The 27046-nt window shown below is 44.5% G+C and overlaps 1 protein-coding gene across 1 annotated transcript; it reads right to left on the bottom strand.

Moving 5' to 3' along the window:
* Positions 1–12209: 12209 nt before the first annotated feature.
* On the bottom strand, positions 12210–13669 carry LOC127306824 (uncharacterized). Its single transcript, XM_051337540.2, has one exon. The coding sequence runs from the start codon at positions 13564–13566 to the stop codon at positions 12592–12594; it is 975 nt and encodes a 324-aa protein (XP_051193500.1). The 5' UTR covers positions 13567–13669; the 3' UTR covers positions 12210–12591.
* Between the last annotated feature and the right edge of the window lie 13377 nt (positions 13670–27046).

The raw sequence follows: 27046 nt of genomic DNA, 5'->3' as shown, positions 1-27046 counted from the left end.
CTGCGAATGGTGGGGGTGAGGGTGAGTACGTGTTACAGCCCGAAAATTCCGAAAATGACGAAAATGACAATGATTCCGGCGCCTCACATTCTGTCCATGCTGATGCTGCTCCATCACCATCATCACCACCTGGAGTTCGCACTCGATTACAACAAGGTATACGTCGTCCCAAGAAATATACTGATGGTGCAATTCGATGTGGTATGTATTCCTCCACAGGTGAACCACATAATCTCACAGAAGCTTTGAGTGATTCAAATTGGTGTCAAGCTATGAAGGAGGAATATGATGCTCTCATGGAGAACAAAACTTGGCATCTTGTTCCTCCAAACACAAACAGAAATTTAATTGATTGCAAATGAGTGTATCGTATCAAGAAGAAGGCAGATGGTTCCATTGATAGATACAAGACTCGACTAGTTGCAAAAGGGTTCAAGCAAAGGTATGCCATTGATTATGAAGGTACCTTTAGTCCTGTAGTAAACATTGCCACCATCAGAATTGTTTTGTCTCTTTCTGTTTCTCGTGGTTGGAGTCTACGGCAGCTAGATGTCAAGAACGCGTTCTTACATGGTGTTCTGGAAGAGGAGGTTTATATGAGACAACCCTCTGGTTTTGAAAGCTCTCACGCTCCGTATTATGTTTGCAAGCTTGATAAAGGCTTGTATGGACTTAAGCAGGCTCCTCGAGCATGGTACTCTAGGCTTAGCTCCAAGTTATGTGAGTTTGGATTCAAACCATCAAAGGCTGACACCTCATTATTTCTTCTAAAAAAGTCAGGTATCACTATATTTGTTCTGATTTATGTTGATGACATCATAGTTACTGGTTTCTCTGATCATGCCATCAATGCTCTTCTTCAAGACTTAAACGCAAATTTTGCTATAAAAGATTTGGGTGACTTACACTATTTTCTTGGTATTGAAGTAAAAAAAATACACAATGGTTTACTTCTTACATAGGAGAAATATGCTACAGATTTACTGGACAGAGTTAATATGCAGGATTGCAAGTCTGCACCTACCCCTCTGTCTTCATCTGAACAGTTTTCTCTGGCAGATGGTACACCTCTTGGCTCTGAAGACAATACTCAATACAGAAGCATTGTTGAAGCTCTTCAGTACTTAACATTGACACGTCCTGATTTAGCTTTCTCAGTAAACAAGATTTGTCAATTCTTACACGCTCCAACTACAGAACATTGGACAGATGCAAAGCGTATTCTCAGATATGTGAAAGATACATTACAACTTGGTATTACCTTTACAAAGTCCTCATCAACTTTCTTAATTGCTTTTACAGATGCAGATTGGGCTGGATCTCTGGATGATAGACATTTTACAGGTGGCTTTGCTATATTCATTGGACCAAATTTGGTCTCCTGGAGTGCTAGGAAGCAAGATACAGTATCTCGGTCTAGTACTGAGGCAGAGTACAAGGCATTAGCAAATGCTACAGCAGAGTTGATTTGGGTTGAAGCTCTTCTGGTTGAACTTGGAGTTAAATTAAAAGAAAAACCAAGTCTTTGGTGTGACAATTTAGGGGCAACTTATTTTTCTGCAAATCCAGTGTTTCATGCTCGTACCAAGCATATTGAGATTGATTTCCACTTTGTCAGAGAAAGAGTTGCAAATCAGAAGTTGGCCATTCGGTTTATTTCAAGCAAAGATCAAATTGCAGATGGTTTTACCAAGGCACTTCCAGTAAAGAAACTTGATGAATTCAAACATAATCTCAACCTTTCAAAAGGTTTAGATTAAGGGAGGGTGTTAGAATATGTAATAGGCTCTCTTTATTTCATGTGTTCTACTCCTATACGGTTGTGTATTTGGAGTCCTCCTTTGTATAAAACTCGGCCCATGTTGTGGCACATATAATTAACACGAAACCGTCTAGAGACGAACCAAGCGTTCCGACCTATTCGTCGATAGAAAAGTCAACCAAGCTTTGAAGGATAACACTTGGGTTGACAAGATCAAGATAGGGGACAACTTCACCATGCATGCAACACCTTACACAATTCGTTGAGCTTTGGGTTCAACTGCAAGACATGCATCTTAATGAGGAGACCCATGATGAGATTACTTGGAAGTGGGCAATATTCTGCCAAGTCCAATTCCTTGGATCCATCTTCTCCATGCTCCACAAGACCATTCTTTGATTTGCCCATATCATATGGTCGCGAAGTGTGCTTCGCAACAAGATTTGTGTATGAAAATCTTGGGCCCCTCCAAAGGCTAAATTCTTTGCTTGGCTTCTAACTCAACACCGGATTTGGTACGCGGACCGTTTTCAAAAACGGGGATGGTTTGCCACCTCTTTGTCAAATGTTGCTACACCATCCGTCTTTGGAAATCTCATTCGTGAGTGGTTGGGCATCCACGACATACAACCATCCCAATTTGCGGGTCTTGCGATAGAGCATTAGTGGAGCATCATGACGGGTGGCTCCACGCCCAATCGCAAAACCGTCGCCTCCCTCACACTACTCGTCACTTGGGAGCTTTGGGACGAGTGCAATGCACGGTGTTTTTCACAACATGCATGCGCTGCCTTTAGTTATCCTAGATAAGGTTAAGAGGAAAGCCCGTTTGTGGGTTTGCGTGGAAGATAAGCGCATAGAAGAAATAATGCCGGGAGAGTGATCGGTTGTAATTTCATGTTTTTCTTTTGTTCAGATAATCTTGTAAAAAAAACTTCTACTTAATTAATAGATTGGAGCAAAACTTTTGCCCCCTTTTAGAAAAGATAAGAACATTCTCTGCAACTCTGAATTTTGTGTGTGCACCGTCAATTTTTGTTTGTGTGTGCACCGTTTATGTGAGGTAAGAGCATCTCTAACAGAGCCCGTAAAAATGCGAACTGAAAATCCGGAGTTCAGTTCACTGAACTCGCGTTTACGGGTTGAAAAAACGCTGGCGCAGAACAGAACCCGTAACTGAAAACTGTAAAATAGAATATTCCTAAAATATGCCAATAAAGCCCACTGTCAGCCATTTTTTCTTTTTTCCTTATTTTTCTTTCTTCTACTTCCCCAGCTAGCTCTCTCCCTGCCCTGCCCTGGCCAAGCCTCGCCGCGTGCCCACCTGCCGCCCTGCCCCCGCAGCTCCGCGCGCCCGCCGCGCCGCCCCGCTTCGCCGAGCTCCGCCGCGCGCCCGCTCGCCGCACGCCGCCCACCTGCTGCAGCGCGCGTCCGCCTGCTTGCGCCGCGCGCCGCTTGCCGCCCGCGGGCCGGCGCTCGCTTCTGGCCCGACCCGCAGCGCGCCCGCCTAGCCCCTGCGCCGCCCCGTGCCATGGCCAGCGGCCAATTCCGGCCAGGGAAGTTCGCCGTCGCTCGAACAACCACCAATTCCAGCGAGGATATGCTTCTCTCAGTAGCCTACAGTCCATCTCCAGCGAAAACTAGTCGAAATTTGGAGAGATTTGGTGAATTTGATAGTAGTCTGGCGGACGGAAGGACGACAATGAAGAGCAACTGCCATGAACTTTCAGCGCGCGCAAACTTTAGTTTTGCCTTCAGTTCGTCATTTTGACCCCTACAAATAGGGGTCGAGTTTGGTTTCTCGGTTCGGACTGAACTTTTTTTTTTCGGTTTTGCCTCGTTTTCAGGCTCTGTTCTGCGCCATTTTTCGAACTGAACCCGTAAACTGGCGGTTATTTTTCGGTTTTGGCCTGTTTTCAGGCTCTGTTAGAGATGCGCTAAGTTCAGTTAAGTGCTGTAGCACAATATTCACTGCATCTTTTAGCAGCTGCTTTTCCTCTAGTGATCTCCGAACCGTGGATCTCCCCGGTCCCGTCGCAGTGTGGATATGGCAACGAGCCAATCCGGTCCGTGCTGTCCTGTAGTGACACTCACAGCTTCAGGACACTGACGCCCACGGCAGGTTCTTCGTCCCTTTGGCTCGCTGGTTGTTGCGTCTCGTCACAGCGAGGTCTACCTGCATTTGACGAGCGGTGCGCGGAGCCGGTTGACAAAATCGCACGTACGGGGTTCCGTCAGCAGACGCACCCATCGCCGTCGCCGTCGCCGTCGACGTCGGCCGCCCCCACCTGACACCTGTTCCCTCGCCGTATCACGAGCTCGCGTCCCGGCAGAGCGGCGGAAAACGACCGCTCCCCCCCCGCGCGGCGCGTGGTCGGGTCGACGCGATTGATAGCTGATGCTGAAACCGTCTCTGCTCCACGGCCAGATCGCCGGAGGATCGAGCGTCCTGTGTGTGTGTGTACGGGGTTGACCCCAAGCTCGGCGGCCATCAATGGCCTCGCACGGTGCTGCCGCCTCTGCCCACGGAAAACGATGGACGGCGGCATGCTATCGGTCGATCGATCGCCTCACGTTCAGGTACGTCCTCCTGTTTCTATCGGCATCAGGAATTGAAGTGAGTGACTAGCGTGGTTGGCATAGAATCCGTTGCTGCTCTTTCTGGTGCCACCTAGCTAGCTCAAGACTTTCAAGCTGCCGGCAGGCCTCTGACTTTGGCGATGATTGGCATGGCTGCGTGTTTCGGGATGCCGCCGGCGTCGTTTGCCTCTTCCAGCTTTTGTGTTTCTGGAGTAGCCTGGGGGAGAGTTCCATCAATCAGTCTGCATGGCCTCGCGCGTGTGGAACCACATCTAGTCACTTACCAGCCGCAATGTCACGCCCCCCGTAAGTTTTGTCTTCCTCTGCCGTTCTATTTATCATGACATGGACTGTTACATGTCATCACAAATACACGAAATCTGTAGACTGTAGCGGGAGAGCTCTGCCAATCACTCAAACAGCTTGTCGTCCCATGGCCATGGCGAGAGCGACATGACTTCAAGTGCAGCGCGTCTAAGTCAAAACTCCAGCTATTGTTCTGTACGGGCAGGGGTCGTCGGCTCGTCCCTAGCTACACTCATCAGTTGACATCGTCGCCAACCCATGCATGATCGTCGTCTCCAATCAAATGTCAACCCATTGAACCGTTCGCCACAATGCATTTAATCGCGCGACACCACGGCCGATCGAACCAAAACCCAGATAGATCATCGACCTAAACCCTGCGTACGTTTTCCCGTCAGCTTTCAAGCCTAAAACTGCAGCCACACTCTGTGTGCCACCTGTTGTGGAAAGCACTGCTGCTGTCGTCGTCGTCGTTGTCTCCTGCTCCCATCCAGCCTCGAACCGCCAACGGCAAACAGATTCACCAACAAGATCTCTGACCTTTTCAGGGCATGCCCAATGCACTGCCCTACATATGCTGCCTCACACCTTTAGCTAGGTTCGGGTGGTCCAAAGTAGGTTCGGATGAGGAGGCAGTCTCCTCTTCAGGAAGTGGGATCTTAAGCCTTAAAAGCATACTTTTTGGAGAGAGAAATAGATACATAGTGTCATATTTGTGGGGTCGCTTATCTCTTTTTTCTTACTAAAGTTGTAGCTTCCATTGAAGAGATAAAATTCAACATGTTGCTTCTGACAACTTTTTTACATGGAGCAACTAGTTGTGTATGCCAGCATTGCTCATGCCCTCAGTTTGCACACGGAAAGACTGACACCAAGCTTTCAGGATAAGGAAGCCGGAATGCAGGCAGGCAGGCGTATTGATTGCGGGTTAGCGCCCCGATCCCTATCGCTTTGACCCTCATGGTGTAGCCTGCGTAGGGTTTGTTTTACTCGAGACTTCGATTGCCGCTGAATGATCGACGTCAACTGACTAAGACGAAGAAACGTGATGTGGAATTGAAGATACTTCTCCGTGGGATTCGTGCGTTCATTCTGCATGCCAAGTACGCTGAAGGCCGACTTTTGCTTTGATCAGATTATCGTACCCAGCAAGAGAATTCAAACCTGCACTGAGTACCTAATGTGCAACCCATCCAAACTAATCCTAGCTCCCCTTTGCGTAGGAAATGTTAGAGCATCTCCACCGGGTGAGTCTAATAGCGCACCCGATAGTCATTTGGGGGTCGGCGCTAAAATTGGGCTAACACCGGGTGCCTAATAAAGCATTGTCGTGGTTTCGAGCCCAATAGAATCGTCGGTTATGTTAGAACTAATCACTCTCGACATCGGCAAGATGTCGTGTGCGTCGTAGTTTCCGTATACGTCTAGGAGAGTCTAAACCGGATTTAAAACCGGGTCGGCGTCGTGTTGGGTATGTACCGTGTTGGACGCTGAGTACACCACCGAGTAGGAGTCAGGTTAGCCGTGTATAAATATACGTGTAACCAGCACTTGTAAACCACCACATCGTGAAGCAATAAGAAATCAACAAGGCTCGAGACGAGCCTTTGGCGATAATCGTTTTGCGTACGTGAAGCTCTGCTGCCTAGCGATTGTTCTAATCGATTGGCTAGTTCGTTTGCTTTTTACGTGTGCAGGTCAAGGATTGGCTCGTACGTACGTCGTCTCGCCGGAATCACTTCTTCGTCTACGTCGGAAAGAACTCGGCGTTTGGGGCAGGGCCAACAATTGGTATCAGAGCCTCGTGGAGGATCTCCTAGTAACGGGAGGTCATGACGAAGGAAGTGGGCGAGTCTTCCGGCGCTGCGGCGCCGGTGTCGACGCAGTATCCGCAGTACATCCGCGACAACTACACGGTGTGGGCGACCACGATGATGTGGGCGCTCGAGTCCAACGAAGTCTGGGAGGCTGTCGATCCCGGCGGCGACGAGTTCATGAAGGGCGCGCCGAAGTACCGCAAGGACCGACAGGCACTCACGGCCATCTGCTCGGTGATGCCGATGGACGTGAAGCAACCACCGGGATTCGTCAAGCGAGGAGAGGAACACAAGGTATTGAAGCTACACAAGGCGTTGTACGGGCTACGGCAGGCCCCTCGGGCGTGGAACATCAAGCTTGATCGTACATTGATCTCTCTCGGATTCGAGAAGAGCCCACTGGAGCATGCTATGTATAAGCGAGGTCAAGGAAGGGATCGTCTACTAGTTGGCATCTATGTCGACGACCTATTGATAACCGGAGCGGATGAGGAGGAGATTGCTAAGTTCAAGCTACAGATGAAGGAGTTATTCAAGATGAGTGATCTAGGCTTGTTGACCTACTATCTTGGGATCGAGGTGCAACAAAAGCTGGGCGAGATCACACTATGCCAGGAGGCATATGCGAAGAGAATACTCGAGAATTGTGGCATGGAAGATTGCAATCCAACTCAAGTTCCAATGGAACCTCGGCTTAAACTAAGCAAGAAGAGTGAAGCACCCGCGGTTGATGCAACGGAGTATAGGAGTGTGGTCGGAAGTTTGAGGTATCTCGTGAACACAAGACCGGACTTGGCCTATTCCGTTGGCATTGTGAGTCGCTACATGGAAGCACCCACAAGGGAACATTGGGCAGCGGTGAAACATATACTCAGGTACATCAAAGGGACAACTGACTACGGTATTGTCTATTTGAAGGAGAAGGGGAAGGTGAAGATACTTGGCTACAGTGACAGCGACATGGCAGGCGATGTTGACGACCGTAAGAGTACCTCGGGCGTGGCATATTTCCTTGGAAATAGCATCGTAAGTTGGCTATCACAAAAGCAAAAGGTAGTTGCATTATCTTCCTGTGAAGCTGAGTATATAGCAGCTGCAACCGCGGCGTGTCAAGGTGTGTGGCTAGGAAGGCTACTCGGTGACCTCATGAACGAGGAAGCGGAACGGGTGGTGCTTAATGTTGACAACAAGTCTACAATCTCTTTGTGCAAGAATCCGGTGCACCATGACAGGAGTAAGCACATTGATACCAGGTATCACTACATACGGGAGTGTGTAGAGGAGAGCAAGATTGATGTCAACTATGTTCGCACCGATGATCAGCTTGCAGATATTCTGACCAAGTCTTTGGGTCGACTGAAGTTCTTGGAGATGCGACGAAGGATCGGCGTCCAAGCTGTGAAGACGAGCACATCGTGCTTAGGGGGGTGATTGTTAGAACTAATCACTCTCGACATCGGCAAGATGTCGTGTGCGTCGTAGTTTCCGTATACGTCTAGGAGAGTCTAAACCGGATTTAAAACCGGGTCGGCGTCGTGTTGGGTATGTACCGTGTTGGACGCTGAGTACACCACCGAGTAGGAGTCAGGTTAGCCGTGTATAAATATACGTGTAACCAGCACTTGTAAACCACCACATCGTGAAGCAATAAGAAATCAACAAGGCTCGAGACGAGCCTTTGGCGATAATCGTTTTGCGTACGTGAAGCTCTGCTGCCTAGCGATTGTTCTAATCGATTGGCTAGTTCGTTTGCTTTTTACGTGTGCAGGTCAAGGATTGGCTCGTACGTACGTCGTCTCGCCGGAATCACTTCTTCGTCTACGTCGGAAAGAACTCGGCGTTTGGGGCAGGGCCAACAGGTTACCCCGTGCCGGTCCCTTCGCTCAGGGTGTAAATCGGGGGCGCTGGCAGTTTCGTCCACATAGGAAAATGCCCGCGGGGCCTTTCTGCCCGCCACACGCGCATGTCCCCGCCCACCTCCCACCCCCGCCCGATCCGCCTCCAAACCCTTCTGGATCGCCTTCACCGCCGCCGCCATCGCCTCCCCCGTGCTCCAGCAGCGTTTCGCTGTTGTAAGGTACCTTGCTCTCACTTGGTCGGAGTCTCAGATGAGGGAGGTAATGAACGCTTGTGTGATCATGCACAACATGACAATTGAGAGCGAGTGTGATGCATATGTAGATGATGATCAACCATTTGATTATCAAGTGCCTCTTGCTGAAGTTGAGCATGTACACCCCAAGAGTTCGCGGCTTTCCTTCACATGCATGAAGAAATACAAGATGCAGATGTTCATGCCAACTTCAGGCGAATCTGATTGTGCATTTGTGGGCGATGAGAGGAACCGCCAATGCATGATTTAAATTTTAAATTAGTGTATGAATAATTCCATTTGTATTTGTGTTAAACTATGTTAAATTATTGCATGAATAAATTTGTGTGTTTGAAAACTGTTTGAACTATTGTTCGAAAATATTATATAAATGGTGTAAATAGGAAAAAAAAAGTTGGCGGACGCTGGTATGGAGAACGCTGGTGTGTAGCCGTCCCTATAGTTTGGAAGGACGTGCAAGGGTACCCCATATACTCGTGCCGGCGCAACTGCCGGCGGCCCCTCTGGTGTAGGTTAGAGCTACCCCATGTCCATGTGGCTCGATCGGCTCCGCCATTGAGGCTGCTCCCGCTTTGCACCAGCTCCGCCTCGCAAGTATAGGGGGAAATGGATCTTCTGTTGAAGTAGTGCTGCGTATGATTGAGTAAATTCGACATTATCTAACCTGCAACTTTAATTTGATTAGGTAAATCTTTATCGAATTTTTTGACTAGGTAAATAGAAGTCTCTATGTCCCTCTCCCTCCACCTATTGATGATCGAATCCACTCTTTCAAAGAGGCAAAAACACACTTATTTAGGGTTCTGTCATCTTTCCTAACTCCATATCCTATTTGATTTAGTATGAAGGAAAGCACAGGAAATGACAAATAGTAACACCATATCCTATTTATCTGTCCGTAAGAGTTCTCACCCCAACAATGGTCCGATCGATCGAGACTAGCTTCATTAATTCGTGATCTTTTCACAATACTATGATCCTTGGGTCACAATACGATCCTTGGGACCGATGAGCTACCAAATAAATAAACTTTCTCCTAGCCACATTATTGATATTTTTGCTGCCCCGACTGTTGAATCATGTTACTAGGTAGAGTGGTCTTCCAATGCAAAATTTCCCTTCTAGACGAACTACTAAATGCATGTGATCTATCCACTCGCTGATGCGGCGATGATTGATGAAATCACGGAGGCACAGTCCACCATGACTACGCATGTACTCCAGTATAGAAGCTTCATGTGATCTTCCTTAACCAAACGATCGTATCCAGTATACAATCTTTGGAAGATCCTGACGTTAATTACCAACGTGGCAGTTCCGTGAGACTAGTTCCTGATTAGATTCCAATTGTGGAAAGGAGATGATGCCGAGTAGCCGCGTGGCAGTAAGAACTCAACTTTTTTTATGTCTTCTCCGGATTCTGTTCTGACGAGATCACTTAACGACTTAACGTACTACTGACAGCAGTTGACAAATTGAGATGCATGCATGCATGAGTGCAGCGTATTCAGTATTCACACAGTATTAGACTAAGGCTCTATGTTTAGGCTGATTAGAATATGATGGATGTTTATTAGCTGAAGCTAACACATGTGCTTGTTAATTTAGTTTAAGGAGGTGCATGCCTTTAGAAAAAAAAAGAGAATGAATTCCACTTTACAAATTATAAGTCATGGAATAGTGATATTGTTTTACCAGATTTAAGTAATTTGTGGGTGAAGCAAATGCATGCGCTTGTTAATTATAATTTTGCGGGTGAAGGCCTTTGAAAAGGAGAATAGATTGTAATTTGTAAATATATAAGCCATGGCACTGTGACAAAGTTTACCAGATTTAAGAAATTTGTGCCAACGCTACCAGATTTAAGATCTATAATTCTCAAATTTACAAAATTGCCTATCAGTGCATTGGAAGAGCTTGAGTGATCGCAGCCTCTCATTTAGCACAGCTCCAGTGGAGAACTTTGGCTGTATTTGGTATATGTGTACGTGATGGGTTAATGACACGTATAGTAAAATAGAGGCAGTGAATTTTTTAACTGACAAAGAAGAACATTGCAAACCCTCGTTTGTTACTTACACAAATAGACCTTAATTGTTGTGCCGTCTAGAAGGCGACTTAATGCATTACGTACACATGAGCAATGATGTCACGATACAGTAGACCAGGAGATCTTGGACCAGCAAACCATGTCTAAACTGCACATGAATAAACGTACCTCTACCTTTTGATTTAATAAGTATACTGTAAAAAAATTAACCAACTCTACAAAAAAATTGCAACATATGTAATATTTACTCCTCCATTTCATAAGACAAGGCGTATATTTTTAGTCACAAGTCAGCGCCTTGTAACTTTGACCAAGAATATAGGTGAAAATATGAATATCTATAATAAAAAATCAGCATCAATAGATCCACCAAAGAATGTATTACCATAATGTTTTTGTTCTAAAAGTTTGTTCAAACTTTACCTCGTTAGACTTTTCAAAAATATATAAGCATTAAGCTTTGGGATCAGGGGCGGAGCCAGGATTTAGACATAGGGGGGCGAAGCCTGATGCTGTAAGTATAGTAGTATGAATATTTTTCAAGTGTTAAAAAATAGCATAACATGACATGTTAGGCCTGTATGCCATCCTTTGTTTATATATAAGCAAACCGGCATATTTTTATCAATAAAAGATAATTTTCGTATTTTTGAATATAGTTTTTTTTCGTGAATTGTTTAAATATGGTTCTATTACACGGGATTTTACTTAAACTTGACACCAAACCAGATTCAAGCTCCATACAATAGGCAGAAAGCCACGAAAAAATATTATGCTGTAGCATTTCTCCTTTTCTCTGATTTTAATTAGCAAATTGTATCTAAATTGAGGCAAAAGGGACTTGGATTAGATTAGCGGTAAGTAATTTCGTGTATCTTGGACAAATAATCTGGCAGTGAGTCCACTCGGCATATATACGGCAATCTGGCAACGATGATCAGCGGCGGCCGGCATGCTGGCTGCCTTCATAAGCCGACGGCGGCTTGCCAGAGCGAACAGCCGACGGCGGCAGGCGCTCCTAGCGATCTGGCAACCAGATCGGGCGAGGCGAGAGCAGGCGGCCGGGGTTACTTCCACGATCAACTGCCTATACATCGATCCATTATTCACGGCATGGGAGCCCTGGATCGATATTTAGCACTTTAGGCCGTGGCCGATCAATTTGCTAATCAATATAATGGGCTAACGGGTTGTGCCTTTGGGATGGAGGTAGTATATGTTTACCTGAAGGATATATTGGTCAAACTTGCAACATGTTGACTTAAAAATATATTTATTGCAAGTAGAGGTAATAAAAAAGGTATATATTAGGAAACTACAAGTTAAGATGGACTTAGCGATATCAATTTAGTGTCATAAATACTGCTATTTTTTCAATAAAATTTAAAAGAGCTTGACTTAGAACAAAATCTATAAGTACAATGACGGAGAAATTATTGCGAAATTGGCAAAGTACTGCATTTACAACATAAAACGATGCTATAGTACCTAGTACGTTCATATAGGTTGATGATCTTGCTCCTCTTGTGCTGTGTATCCTATCGACACATGAAGTCCCAATCAGATTTATGGCGCGAAAACTAAGGCAAACACAACTGTATTGTATAGACATGGATCGATGGATCCCAAACTATACAGAAAACGCGCAACCCACACTTGGATCTTCTTCGCTTATAATTTACATATATGTGACATCTACGTCGATGCTTACGTACGTTCACTGGCCCGTGACATGCATCCCCTAGTAATATTCTATCACCTTCAGTCCTGATGTGTGTTCTTTCTTCTGTACATTGTAGTGCACAGCTCCAAGCCAAGCTCCCGGTGAGTCCAAAGCACAGGCCGTCGTCGAGAACTAGGGAGGAGCTACCTAGTGATTATTGGCTGATTTAATTTACTTACACCTAATTAACCGCCACTCTTAGCCGACCGACAGCCTAGTGTTAACGACCGGGCCGCGCGCTTAGTTGACGGTGACCTCCGGGAAGCCGCCGCCCAGCTGGTGCTGCGGCGACAGGCTGCCGAACATCCCCTCCGCCAGCAGCTGATCCCAGGTCCAGTTAGTGGAGGACATCAGCTGGAGCATCTCGCTGTTGCCGCCGTCGCCGGCGTCGGACGAGGATGGGGTGGTGGTGGCGCTGCAGGAGTACGTCACCGTGGAGGTGGGCGTCGAGACGAGCGACGACGCCGCCGACAAGGAGGACGTCTCGGTTTTGAAGTGTTTCGTGGTGTCCCGGACCACCTCGACGTCAGGGTCGGCCGCCTCCCGCTTCCGCTTGTTTTGGGACGCCTGCGAAGGTGGCGGCGGGGCGAGGAAGTCCTTTGCGGCGCCGCGTGATCCGACCTCGTTGGGGAAGTTGAGGATGGCCTTGGCGCCGCGCATGCGGAAGGCGGCGCGGTCGTATGCGCGCGCGGCCTCGACGGAGGTGTCGTAGGTGCCGAGCCAGACGCGGGAGCCGCGCTTGTTGGGGTCCCGGATCTCCGCCGCGAACTTGCCCCACGGCCGCTGCCGCACGCCGCGGTACTTTCGGAAGTCGTCCGCTGCGGCCGCGGCCTCTGCCGCCGTCGGAAACGGCGCCGCCGCGGCCCAGGCGTTCGAGGCCGCCGGGGGCAGCGAGATCGTCAGCGACGGCCGCCGCGCCGGGTCCGACACCGGGGAGGTCTCCCCGCCGAACCGTATCATCACGGGCTCCGCCGCCGCCCGGTACGCTGCCGCGGCGGCGGCATCCACGTAATCATTTGTTGTCACCTGGTCGACGTACACAGGCAGCGGCTGGGGGAGGTACTCGGATGGAATGAACTCCGGGTGCGCTGCGAAATCGTCTGCGGCGACGGGGAGGGGCTGGAGGGCGCAGGAGGGCTCGGCGGAGAGCAGCTGCAGCTGGTCGTGGATGAACTGGAGCGAGAAGTCGTCGATGTCGCCGCTGAAGTACTCCATGGATGATGATCAAGGATGAGGAGAGCAAATCCAAGCTGAGCTGAGGTGGGCGATGGGGAGAGAGAGAGAGAGAGATGGTTTTGGAGTTGGAGGTGCAAGTGCGGCCAGCTGCGTGGAGAAAGCTAAGCTGGCTTCGGGTGCTTATATAGGCCGGGCCGGCCGAGGATTGCTGGGAGAGAGAGACAAAGTTCGATCTCCCTCTTTTCTGCGTGTTTTAGCGTTGTGGTAAAACAAGAGTGATGAGGCGGGCGGGAAGTGTGAAAGTAGAAGATTTGACGCGCGATGTGTAGGGCCACGTAGTACGTTTCCGTAGCGTGTTCCGGCGATGGGTTTACTGGAAATGGAATGAGCCGGGTCGATAATCCATCATCTTCTTCCCTGTCCTGGTCCGGCCGGCCGGCCATGGCTAATCAATCAATGTGCAAAGGCACCTCTGATCGATAATTGCTGCAGCAATAAATCGTCAACTGGAAGAGGGTGCACAGCACATGCATTCTAACCTTATTAAGTCAACGCAGGTACGGTGCGACGTGAAGATTAGTCCAGTACTCGTAGTGTGCTTCTCTACTCCATTGATTCGTGTAGATCATGATTGCTAGATATATACACGGAAGTACGTAGTTTCGTACCTACTATACTCTTGTTGATTGATGGACTTGGAGAAAGTTGTGCTGATGCGCCAACAAACTTCATAGGGGCTGAACTGAAGCACTTCACGTGTGCATTGAGCTTCATTGTACGTTTGTTGAACCGCGATGCGACGCGTGCTTCTAGACTCCAGTACACATAATAAGTGCATAACAAACAGCCACACATATACGTTCTTCTTTTTTTCTTTTACAATCAATACCATATATATTTATAGCAACAAATATTACCTGATAAAGATAGTGGATTGAAGATGATACTGCGAAGTGCGAACGATCAGATTTTAGCACATAGTATAAAGCAAACGAGAGTTGCCAATTATTGAACTTTTTCGATAGAAGGTGAATGACACCTACCAGATCGGATCATTCACACGCCGATCTATGGATGAGTTCGCTCTGCGGAAACGTCTTCTCCCTATTGGACTCCGGGAGTATATATGGTGCATATTCTAGTTTGTATTCTGTGTTTTCACTTTTTTTTTGAAGTGTAAGACCCTATTTAGCAAATTTTCTTGAAAAAACTATTTTGCAGATTTTCCTCCATATTAACCCATTTAGAGAAAGTGTTTCAATTTTTTTACCCACTTCTGAATTTTTTTATGTAATTAATTCTCAGTGGAACTGGGAATTAAGCTAATTCTCAGTTTGATGGCATTGAATCTGAATTGTAATTCACCTTGTAACTCACTAGTAGCTGTTGTAGACTTGGTCCGGTTTATAATCGACAGCAAATAGTCCCCGTGCTTTAATGAGTATCACAAACTTGCCAGGAAGAGATTCATATGTCGGCCTTACTGTCAGCCTGCTAGGCGTTACTGTACGTGTTTGTCCATCGGGTTCAGTCAATCGCGGTAGCTTAATTTGTTTTTTTGTGCGCGTTCAAGGAGTAACCTAGAGCTATTAAAGTCTGTGGTCTGGTATCTATTTTCGACTGCTTTCGGAAAAAAGTATGGAAGAAGAAAAAGAATTTAAAAACCTTGAAGACTTGAAGATTTGATGGTTTGATGGTTTCTTTTTTATTTTGTAAGCCGCCGCCGCCTAAAAGAAAAGAGTCGTCACCTCCACCTCCTACTCCCACCATAGTCGTAACCTTGACATTGCGGATCAAATCAAAATTATGGAAGAAAACCTTTACTGGTATTTTATGTATGTGGTTTGATGTCTATCTTCGGCTGCCTCAAGGCAAATACAAAATTATGTCATAAAAAGAGTTCAAAGACCTTGATAATTTGACGGTTTCTTTCAGACTTTATCATTTTATAGTAATTAAAGTTAGCTTGTATCTTATTACCATGTATTATTTATCATTAATACAAATATACATGGTATTGATTGTCAAAGAAAACCTTGAGCTGTTGAGGGGAAACAAGGGATAAACGTGCACCCATATGCAGCCAAATTATCTGCCCGATTAGTTCTTGTTTGGCATTAGCGTGTTTCTAAAAATTAGTGGAGATAATACTCTAGAGTATTGAGTGAACCCCTACCATCACTCAATCCCTACAAAATTCCGTTCCCAATTCACTAGGTAGGAGCGAAGTATTGTGGATTGAGAAAAATAGACCAAGATTTGGAAAAAGTGGAAATAAACGAGAATTAAACTCGCTTAATACACTAGGATCAAATATGCATTTAAAATAAGTAAAAATTTAGAGTTTGGTAGAAAATTTTCCCGTTAATTCCACTAAAACTCTAGAGCTAAATAAGACCTTAATGGAAAGGGGTAAGCCCGGTTAGATTTTCTTTTGCCCGATTAACTAATGCGGCGCACAAAGGACTTGGTCTATACTCTATCGTACTCACAGCGCTGACAATCAGAGCACGGAGCTCATCCCACGCCACACGAACGCTAGATCATTGACATCACCTTTCTCCCCTGCAGCTAGCTGGAGATCAACGCAGTTTGAGGTTGATGGCGACGAGAGCCGGGTGATTAAGTGAGACGGTGCCGGACATTTTGGTCCCGCTTACGCGCGAGCGAGCGTACGTGTCATCGGCCGATCAGATATGGAGTCAATCGCCTTCTCACGGAGTCACGGCCGCTACAAGTACAGACACTCGCAAACTGCTCGACACGTGTTATCCGTCCGTCTTCTTCTTGTTTCCGTCAGAGGAGACCTGGTGATGTTGTTGCGTTTGAACTTTGAACTCGAGCATATACTGTACTACATCTGGGCATGAGCAGCCTGATCCGGGCATCCGGCCCGGCACAAAATTTCTGGGATGGGCCTGAATATGGAGCTTGCAGTCTTGCCCAAACTACTACTTCAAAGAACTCCCTTTTCTTGCAAAAAAAAATGCCAAGTTACAGTCCTGGGATATGAGAAGAACAGCTCCAGTAAGTAGATTCGCAAGAATCTTCAGCAAACAAATAGACAAGAAGGCAGTGATTTGGTAGAGGATAAGTACTTGAGCCTTTCGTTCGGGCCGGCAGTAGGGCCCCTGATCTATCAATTGATATGGGCAAAAGAGGTCTTAAATAGAAAAATCTCATAAAATCGAGAATGAAGTTTCATTCTGTACATACCAGATCACGAATTAGTAACTTCATTCAATCTCCGAAAAGTTCCGATCGTTTCTATTTATGGAATACTTAATGCTACGATCAGGGAAAAAGAATACATAATCACGAGATCCTCCAGAATCTTTTCAAGTGCTCGTTTGAGAACAACGATAAATAAAAGTAAGCTTAAGAGGTTCAAAAGATAAAGTAACTCTCCTTATTCTTGGATAGTGGAATGGAAGCAAGACTCTATCCTACAAAAGAAGCCTAGTGACCGGGTGTATACGTGAGCACGCATCCATTGGTTGACACGCGTCACATCTAGCAATCCACTGTTACCATTATTGTTGGGTTAGCAAACCATATCAGCACTAACAACACTTCCAAATCACGTAAGACCCACCTTTTTGAATTTAAAATAGTGGGCCAGATGCACTTTCAAATCACGTAGGACCCACGCCAAGTACGCTTAGCGCTGGATAAGACAACGTCAAGGCAACAGATCCAATTGACGAGAACCGGATCTCAACGCAAATTGTGTGGCATCTAGAAGGTGCTCACGTATACACCTAGTCACCAAATCCCCTCTCCTCTTTCCTATCCACTTTGTCGGGGGGAGAGAACTAAAAGGTAACTAAGCCAGGCGTTTCCTTGTTCGGGCTAGGTTTGGGCCAAATTTCTAGGCTCGGTGGGCAGGGCGGCTAGGCTTGGATCAACATTCTTAACACTGGGCTTTCTTAGGACTGACCCGAGTTTTGCCTAGATTTACCGTATACACATGCATATTAGGATATCGATGCTGCCTGGTCCGCCGTGTGCTGCCAACAATTTCTTTTTGTTGAAGGCCTTGAGTGTTTCTTATTTTTAAAGGGCTATTTATTAACTTTACAAGTTAGTTCCACTCTAGTAGAGTTTATATATAGGAGGTTACATTAGGATACAAACAACCACATATTTATATACCCAATCATAATAATAATTATCCTTCTCCTTGTCTATTTTTTCTATCCCCTCTTTCCAAAAAATACAGGCAATTTCCATCGCAAAGTTTTTTTTTACAGGGAATGGTCCCGAGGGGCCGAGACGGTGCATTAATACATAGAAGTGGAGTTAAAACTTACACTCAAGACCCTAGAAAGAAATAAAATTACAACCAAGTCTTGGCATTTTGCACAAAGGGCCCTAGATCTAAAATGTAAAAAGCGCCCGAGTCCAGCTCCATACCCACCATGATCACGATGGTTCGAGCGACGGTCAACTACAACAATGCTACGGTATGGCCACTTTAGGTCGCAGCAGCAGGAGCCAACCACACTAGATATGTAAGGCCTCCGATATGGAATAACCCTAGAGGTTGAAGAAGACCTTGTGCCAACCTGCATAAACCAACTTCAAAGGGGGGAGTGGCCACCTTTCGGACCTAGGAGTCGATGGCACAAACGCCGTCGGGGATGCACTCCCAGATGCATCACCATGAGCATCCCCCAAACCTCTATGGTGGCCAGATGTCGCAGAGAAATTATGATTGACCAATCCTCAACAAAGGGCCTTATTGATGGAGCTTCCAACGCCCCTACTCCCAGCCACCTCCAGCTCCGGCCAAGGGAGCACCTAGGGTACATGGATGGAGAGTATGTTGGTCCACATCATCTTGGAGTCAGGGTCACCCTGTGTAGGTGTCGGTGTTTCTCGTGACATGGCCGATACGTCCGGTGTCTCTCTTTCTCACCGTAGTGGTTAGATGTTGGACAAAGCACAGTATTTTCCTTTGTGGTTCTAATCCCATAAATTAGGGTTACTCTAGAGAGGCGTTGTAATAGACGCATGATGGTATATTCTAGTAAATAGAGGCTCCAAGTCCTCCAGGCATTTCATAGCTCAAGCCCGAAGATTAAAAGAAACTTTGATGGCTTTATCTCTAAAGACCGTGGAGATGACATTTCATTTAGGGGAAATATTTTGCTTCATTGTCACTAAAAGTGAGATTTTTACCATGAGACGATTTTTTCATAGATACGAATGGTGTATCAAGTCCAATACAGTAGAAAACACGTTTAAACAAGAAATAACAAACAACAGTTTCATTTCTCAATGAGAAACTACCTCGACCTACTATATGTAAACATGTCCATGCGATTTGTGCAAAATCATGAAAAACATGGCTCCTCCCAACGACAATACCACTAAGGCGTTGCGTGTTCGTGTGGGTGGTCCGTCGATTCTGCTGAAATGCGCATGAGACTATCACTCTTCTTCCACTGATTTTCAATGGCATCATGGTCTTCATAGTAGCATGCATGGTGGTATGTGCCATGGGTTCTCCTGACGTACAGGATGCCCGACCGCATGCCACACAACTCCGCAATGATAAATTTTGTGTTTATATTCCACCCCGAGGCAGACGCGAGATGGATTAGGTCTCATTTATCCCCATTTCAACCACAAGCTCGGCATTGCCTCGAGAAATTTGATATCTTATGTGCGCATTGAGCCCAATACTCGCATGGAGGTATCTTAACTAGATATCGTGCTCACTACGATGGATTCCATGGCGGCGAGGTTTTACGTTTGGTCATGAAAAGTGCGGAAATTAAAGTGCATCTCCGTCATCACGAGGAGGGGGAGCGGTGCACTTGTGCGGATGAGTGTGTTGGTTTGTCAATGTCTTCTAGATCGGCACGTACTATCTAGATTAACTACTCATGTATTTGTGCTGAAACAATTTTACTTCAGCATACTTGTTCACTATAGGTATGATGTTTATATTACTGATAAAAGTATGTTATTCCTAGTGTAAATAACAGATTTATTAATGTTGTTGTGACCGAGGATTCTACGCGGTACCAGAGTATTGTTGAAAAAGGTGTCTACTACATATGGCACTCTTTTTCACCCAAGGACTCTACGCGGTACTGCGGTATTACGGTATTGTTGGAGGTTTACAATACCTTACTATGACTCGTTCATATCTCTCATTTGATGTGAATAAGGTGTTCTAATATCTCCACGCAGCTCGGTGTACTCATTGGCCAGCCTTCAAACTCATCCTTGGTTATGTCAATGCCACTTTGTCTCATGGTGGGCTACTACTTCGGCCTGCTACCACTTCTCCTGATCTATTGCCTGCATTCTCTTATCTAGATTGGGCTGATAATTTTGAGGATCCACGATCAACCGGGGATTATGCTATCTTTTATGGTGGTAATCTTTGTGGTTGGAGTAACGGAAACCATGCTATTTTTGTATTCCAGTACATAATCTGAGTATAAAGTCTGAGCCAATGCTACAACTGAGCTTATTTGTGTTCTAGCTCTCCTTTATAGTAAGTATTTCCTTCCGAATCAAACAAATTGCAAGACATCGGTATTGATGCTTGATACTTCTCTATGGTGCCTTTGCTCATCATATCCATGCTTCTATGAGCGAACTTGGTGTTTATCAACAATATCTACCTATCTTATGGTGTGACAATATTAGCGCAACGTACATGTCTTCCAATCTAGTTTTTTCATGCCCATACTAAGTGTATTGAGGTGGATTTCCTTTTTATTCGTGAACAGGTCGCCCAAAAGTTGCTCCAAACCAGGTTCATCTCTTTTAGGACCAGTTAGCTACATTTACGCTAGACCATTACCATTACAAATGTTTCCAGATTGTAAGCGCAATCTCAATCTTCATGGATCTGCCAAGATTAAGGGAGGGTGATAAAATGTGTATTTATGTATGTCTCTAACCATGTACATATACAGTAGTTGTGCATATAAACACTACATTATACATCTTTCTTGTAGTCCAAGTCGATATGATATGTGGGTCTAACTTGTCGAGTCCTTGTGCTATTCCACCTCCATAATCCGTCGCACCGGGTATAACAACAATGGGTACCCGAAAAGGTATACCCATGCCAATAGCCCCCGAGTATCTAGGGAAGTCGAAAACTTGCGTAGAGACTCAAGCATCTCGAATATCACCTCCAAGTGTCTTGATCAGTCGAAGAATCTTGAATCTGTGCTTGATGAAGATTCGAAGTTATTTTCTATCGGGTGGGCGACCAGCGCTCCCGATGGGAGCAGCCCCCAAGTCTATGGGCGGGTGCTTGCAGCCACTTGTAGACTCAAGTTGTACTACTCTAAAAATAGTTGATGAAGATGTCGAATTTTTTGAATCCACGTACTCCCGATGGGAGTAGGCTCTACCTGAGTAGCAAACTTGAGTTGAGTCTTCAAACCTTGATTCATTCACTTGCAAAAAAAAGCTCGAAGGTTTGTTTGATTAAAGAATTAACTGAACATATATTTGTTTGACGAAATATCGAGTGTGTTGTTTGGTTGACGTAGTAGCCGAAGTTTTTGAATCCTTGCTTCTCCGATATTGGAATTTTCTATCGGGTGCGCGCTCAGCGCTTCCGATGGGAGTAGCCCCCAAGTCTATGGACGGGTGCTTGCGGCCGCGGATAGACTCAAATTTTACTACTCATTGAAGTATTCTTCTTGGCTTGAGCTTCAAATCTTCGACTTCTTCTTTCTTTTATCACGAAAATGCAATATTTCATTATTTCATTTGTAGACGAATATTTGATCATAGGAATATTGGTAAACCATCCTGATGCATCCGAACGGATCGGGAATCAGTTAATTGCCTGAGAAAATGCGCGGAGCCTACTTCAAACTCGCGTTCCAGGACACGAATCCGGAAAACTACGTAACTCAGCTCGGGCCGCGGAGGACTTATCGAGTTCTGAGTTTCATCAAATGAAACTTTTACCTCACGCGCCTGTCAGGACTTTTCATCACATCGATGACGATGCGGATATTGTTAGCAGAGCGTAGTCTGTGATGGTGCTAGGCCTCACATGACGGATCCCGATGGTCTTACCTTCATGCTCTAGCATGGCATTTGGAGGCTCACGATAAAGCGCTCAAATTAATGTATGTCACGGCGACTATTTTTGCGCTTGGTCGCAGAAGGTGCGGACGTTGAAGTGTATGTCGATCATCACAAGGGGTACCGGTGCACTTGCGTCGGTTAGTTTATTGTCTTTTCATGTAGATTAGCACATCCTACACTGCTAGATTAACCACTGATGTATTTATACTAAAACAATTTTACTTAAGCATACTTGTTCACTATATGTTTGTTGTTTTTATTATTGATGAAAGTATGTTGTTTCTAGTGTAATAGCATACTTAATAATGTTATTGTGCTCTCGTATTCTAAAATATCTATATTTCATGTAGTTCCAATTATCATTACAAATACACTTTTCTTAACAAAATGTATATATTTTTAGCTTAGTGTTTTGTTTAATAAATTTCAGTTTAATTCCAAGCACAACATCTACACATTAAATTCCATTCATTAGTATTTTGTAATGGACCTGTGCGTTTCCATTGTTCATTACATTCTCGAAAATACCTACAAGATATAATTGTGGTGCTTAGAGTGTATAAACTCGGCAACCGAGTTGGTAGAGGTTTCTAGATCTTGGTACTATTAGGCTTTGAAATCCCTTAGTGGCAGTCGATCGTGTGGGCGATTAGTCTAGCGCGGAATCGCTCACCTGAAGTGAAGGAGATATGCCCTAGAGGCAATAATAAAGTGGTTATTATTTATATCTTTATGTTTATGATAAATGTTTATATATCATGCTATAATTATATTAACCAAAACATTAGTACATGTGTGATATGTAGACAACAAGAAGTCCCTAGTATGCCTCTTAAACTAGCTTGTTGATTAATGGATGATTAGTTTCATAATCATGAACATTGGATGTTATTAATAACAAGGTTATATCATTATATGAATGATGTAATGGACACACCCAATTAAGCGTAGCATAAGATCTCGTCATTAAGTTATTTGCTATAAGCTTTCGATACATAGTTACCTAGTCCTTATGACCGTGAGATCATGTAAATCACTTATACCGGAAAGGTACTTTGATTACACCAAACGCCACTGCGTAAATGGGTGGTTATAAAGGTGGGATTAAGTATCTGGAAAGTATGAGTTGAGGCATATGGATCAACAGTGGGATTTGTCCATCCCGATGACGGATAGATATACTCTGGGCCCTCTCGGTGGAATGTCGTCTAATATCTTGCAAGCATATGAATAAGTTCATAAGAGACCACATACCACGGTACGAGTAAAGAGTACTTGTCAGGAGACGATGTTGAACAAGGTATAGAGTGATACCGAAGATCAAACCTCGGACAAGTAAAATATCGCGTGACAAAGGGAATTGGTATTGTATGTGAATGGTTCATTCGATCATTAAAGTCATCGTTGAATATGTGGGAGCCATTATGGATCTCCAGATCCCGCTATTGGTTATTGGTCGGAGTGAGTACTCAACCATATCCGCATAGTTCGCGAACCGTAGGGTGACACACTTAAAGTTGGATGTTGAAATGGTAGAACTTGAATATGGAATGGAGTTTGAATATTTGTTCGGAGTCCCGGATGAGATCCCGGACATCACGAGGAGTTCCGAAATGGTCCGGAGAATAAGATTCATATATAGGATGTCATTTTATGTGAATTAAAATGATGCGGAAGGTTCTATGGAAGGTTCTAGAAGGTTCTAGAAAAGTCCGGAAGAAACCACCAAGGAAGGTGGAGTCCCGGAGGGACTCCATCTCCATGGCCGGCCAACCCTAGTGGGGGAGGAGTAATACGTTTCCGACGTATCGATAATTTCTTATGTTCCATGCCACATTATTGATGATATCTACATGTTTTATGTACATTTTATGTCATAATTATGCATTTTCCAGAACTAACCTATTGACGAGATGCCGAAGGGCCAGTTCCTGTTTTCTGCTGTTTTTGGTTTCAGAAATCCTAGTAAGGAAATATTCTCGGAATCGGACGAAATCAACGCCCAACATCTTAGAAATACATGAAGCTTCCAGAACACCCGGGAAGGACCAGAGGGGGGCCACAGGCCCACCAGGAGGGTGGCCAGCGCGGCCTAGGGTTGGCCCGCGCCCCCTATCTCCTCGCCCCCTCTTCGACCCTCCGACGCCGCATCTTCGCCTATATAAAGGCCCTCGACCTAAAACCTCGATACGAAAAAAGCCACGGTACGAGAAACCTTCCAGAGCCGCCGCCATCGCGAAGCCAAGATCTGGGGGACAGGAGTCTCTGTTCCGGCACGCCGCCGGGACGGGGAAGTGCCCCCGGAAGGCTCCTCCATCGACACCACCGCCATCTTCATCAACGCTGTTGTCTCCCATGAGGAGGGAGTAGTTCTCCATCGAGGCTCGGGGCTGTACCGGTAGCTATGTGGTTCATCTCTCTCCTATGTGCTTCAATACAATAATCTCATGAGCTGCCTTACATGATTGAGATTCATATGATGATGCTTGTAATCTAGATGTCATTATGCTAGTCAAGTGGATTTTACTTATGTGATCTCGGGAGACTCCTTGTCCCACGTGTGTAAAGGTGACAGTGTGTGCACCGTGTGGGTCTCTTAGGCTATATTTCACAGAATACTTATTCACTGTTATGAATGGCATAGTGAAGTGCTTATTTATATCTCTTTATGATTGCAATGTGTTTTGTATCACAATATATCTGTGTGCTACTCTAGTGATGTTATTAAAGTAGTTTATTCCTCCTGCACGATGTAAAGGTGACAGTGTGCATGCTACGTTAGTACTTGGTTTAGTTGTGTTGATCTGTCGTGCACTCTAAGGTTATTTAAATATGAACATTGAATATTGTGGAGCTTGTTAACTCCGGCATTGAGGGTTCGTGTAATCCTACACAGTTAGTGGTGTTCATCATCCAACAAGAGGGTGTAGAGTCTAGCATCTATTTATTTATTCTGTTATGTGATCAATGTTGAGAGTGTCCACTAGTGAAAGTATGATCCCTAGGCCTTGTTCGCAAATACTGCTATCGTTGCTTGTTTACTGTTTTACTGCGTTTCTACTGCCTGCAATATTACCACCATCAATTACACGCCAGCAAGCACTTTTCTGGTGCTGTTGCTACTGCTCATACTTATTCATATCACCTGTATTTCACTATCTCTTCGCCGAACTAGTGCACCTATTAGGTGTGTTGGGGACACAAGAGACTTCTTGCTTTGTGGTTGCAGGGTTGCATGAGAGGGATATCTTTGACCTCTTCCTCCCTGAGTTCGATAAACCTTGGGTGATCCACTTAAGGGAAACTTGCTGTTGTTCTACAAACCTCTGCTCTTGGAGGCCCAACACTGTCTACAAGAATAGAAGCACCCGTAGACATCAAGCACTTTTCTGGCGCCGTTGCCGGGGAGGCATAGCTCTACTCATAAGTTCACCTGGGGAGTACACTCTACCTCTCTCTCTGTTTCATTTTATTTTGTTTTGTTTAGCTTACTTTTGTCTAGTTTATTTGTGCTTAGTTTATTTCTGTCTAGTGTTATTTTGCTTAGTTTACTTTTGCTTAGTTTCTTTTTGTCTTATTTTATTTTCCTCATATACCCGAAAATCCATAAAAATTTGAAAAATCAAAAAATTAAAAACTGCTGTTATGGGAGAACCAACAACCTACTTGGAGCTTATAGAATGTTATAATAATTATAGAGAATCAAGAACTGGTAAAGTAATGAGTGCTGTGATAGAAAAATTGAATACAATTGCTAAAATCTTGCTTAAACGCCATGATATAAATTGTTGCTCTAAAGAGGACACTAAACATCTTAAATTTCAATGTGGCTTTAGTGAGGAATTTTTAATTAAGAACTATAATCAGAATTGCTATATTCATTATGGGTTCGAAGAGGTAGAACAATTTGTCATATTTATGGGAGCCTCCGAGATAGAATCCTTCATGGCTAAAAATTATGAAACTTGTGTTGTTTGTAAGGACCTTAAAGATTATGTCTCTTCTATCCTTAATTTTTTCAATGAAAGTTACAGAGATAATCCTTATATCATTGATTATAAAGAGAGACTCATTAATGCACAAGAATGCACTCACAATTTGCAGGAACCTGTGGAAGAAGAAACTGATGAACCTGAAAGCTCATTGGATGAAAAAGAGGAGGAAATTGATGAACCTGGAAGCTCATTGGATGAAAAAGAAGAGGAGAGTAATGAACAAAAGGAGGAATAATGGATTAGCTACCCATGCCAACCTTCTAATGAGAGTAACTCTTCATCTCTTACACTATTTGATTGTCCTCCATGCTTACCGAAAGAGGTTGAATGTTATGTTCCTGTGGATTCTCTTGAAATAGTCCCTATGAGTAAAACTTGTGAAAATAATTATGCTACTGTTATCTATGATAATCCATGCTATTTTGATAAATCTTATGATAATGCTTTGTTTGTGCCTGATGTCGAAATGCATGGTACTAAAGAATTTTGCTTAGCAAATGTTTATGATAAATCTTTAGATGATGGTCCTATGTTACTTGATAATATTAATTGTACTACTAATGAAAATGGGATTGGAGAGTTCTTGACTTTATCTATGAGTCCCATATCTCTTGAGATTGATCAATCATCTTGTCATATTATTGATAAAAGTGAGTTTGAAAGTTTTAATTCCACTATTTTTGAGCTTGATAAAAATTATGTGTTTGGAAATCATGAAAAGTATGCTGCATGTGATAGTTATATTGTTGAGTTTATTCATGAAGCTAATGAAAATTATTATGAGAGAGGAAAATATGGTTGCAGAAATTTGCATGGTACTAAAACACCTCTCTATGTGCTTAAAATTTTGAAGTTACTCTTGGTTTATCTTCTTATGCTTGTCACTTTGTTCTTCATGAATTTATTTGTGCACAAGATTCCTATGCATAGGAAGTGGGTGAGACTTAAATGTGTTTTGAATTTGCTTTTTGATGCTCTCTTTTGCCTCAATTCTTATTTCTTATGCGAACATCATTAAAACTGCTGAGCCCATCTTAATGGCTGTAAAGAAAGAACTTCTTGGGAGATAACCCATGTGTTATTTTGCTACAGTACTTTTTTTTTATATTTGTGTCTTGGAAGTTGTTTACTACTGTAGCAACCTCTCCTTATCTTAGTTTTTTGTTTTGTTGTGCCAAGTGAAGCCTCTAATCGAAGGTTGATACTAGATTTGGATTTCTGCGCAGAAACAGATTTCTATCTGTAACGAATCTGGGCTGTTTTCTCTGTAGGTAACTCAGAAAAATATGCCAATTTACGTGCGTGTTACTCAGATATGTACGCAACTTTCATTAGTTTTGAGTTTTCTGATTTGAGCAACGGAAGTATTTATTAAAAATTCATCTTTACTGGCTGTTCTGTTTTGGTAGATTCTGTCTCTGTTTTTTGCATTGTCTCTTGTGGAC

Source organism: Lolium perenne, chromosome 6 (assembly GCF_019359855.2).
Source record: "Lolium perenne isolate Kyuss_39 chromosome 6, Kyuss_2.0, whole genome shotgun sequence".
In the NCBI taxonomy this organism is placed as follows: Eukaryota; Viridiplantae; Streptophyta; class Magnoliopsida; order Poales; family Poaceae; genus Lolium; species Lolium perenne.
This window is presented reverse-complemented; position numbering and strand designations above follow the sequence as displayed.

Coding starts and splice junctions, on each gene's coding strand:
- LOC127306824 (XM_051337540.2), bottom strand. CDS start 13,566: ATGGAGTACTTCAGCGGCGACATCGACGACTTCTCGCTCCAGTTCATC.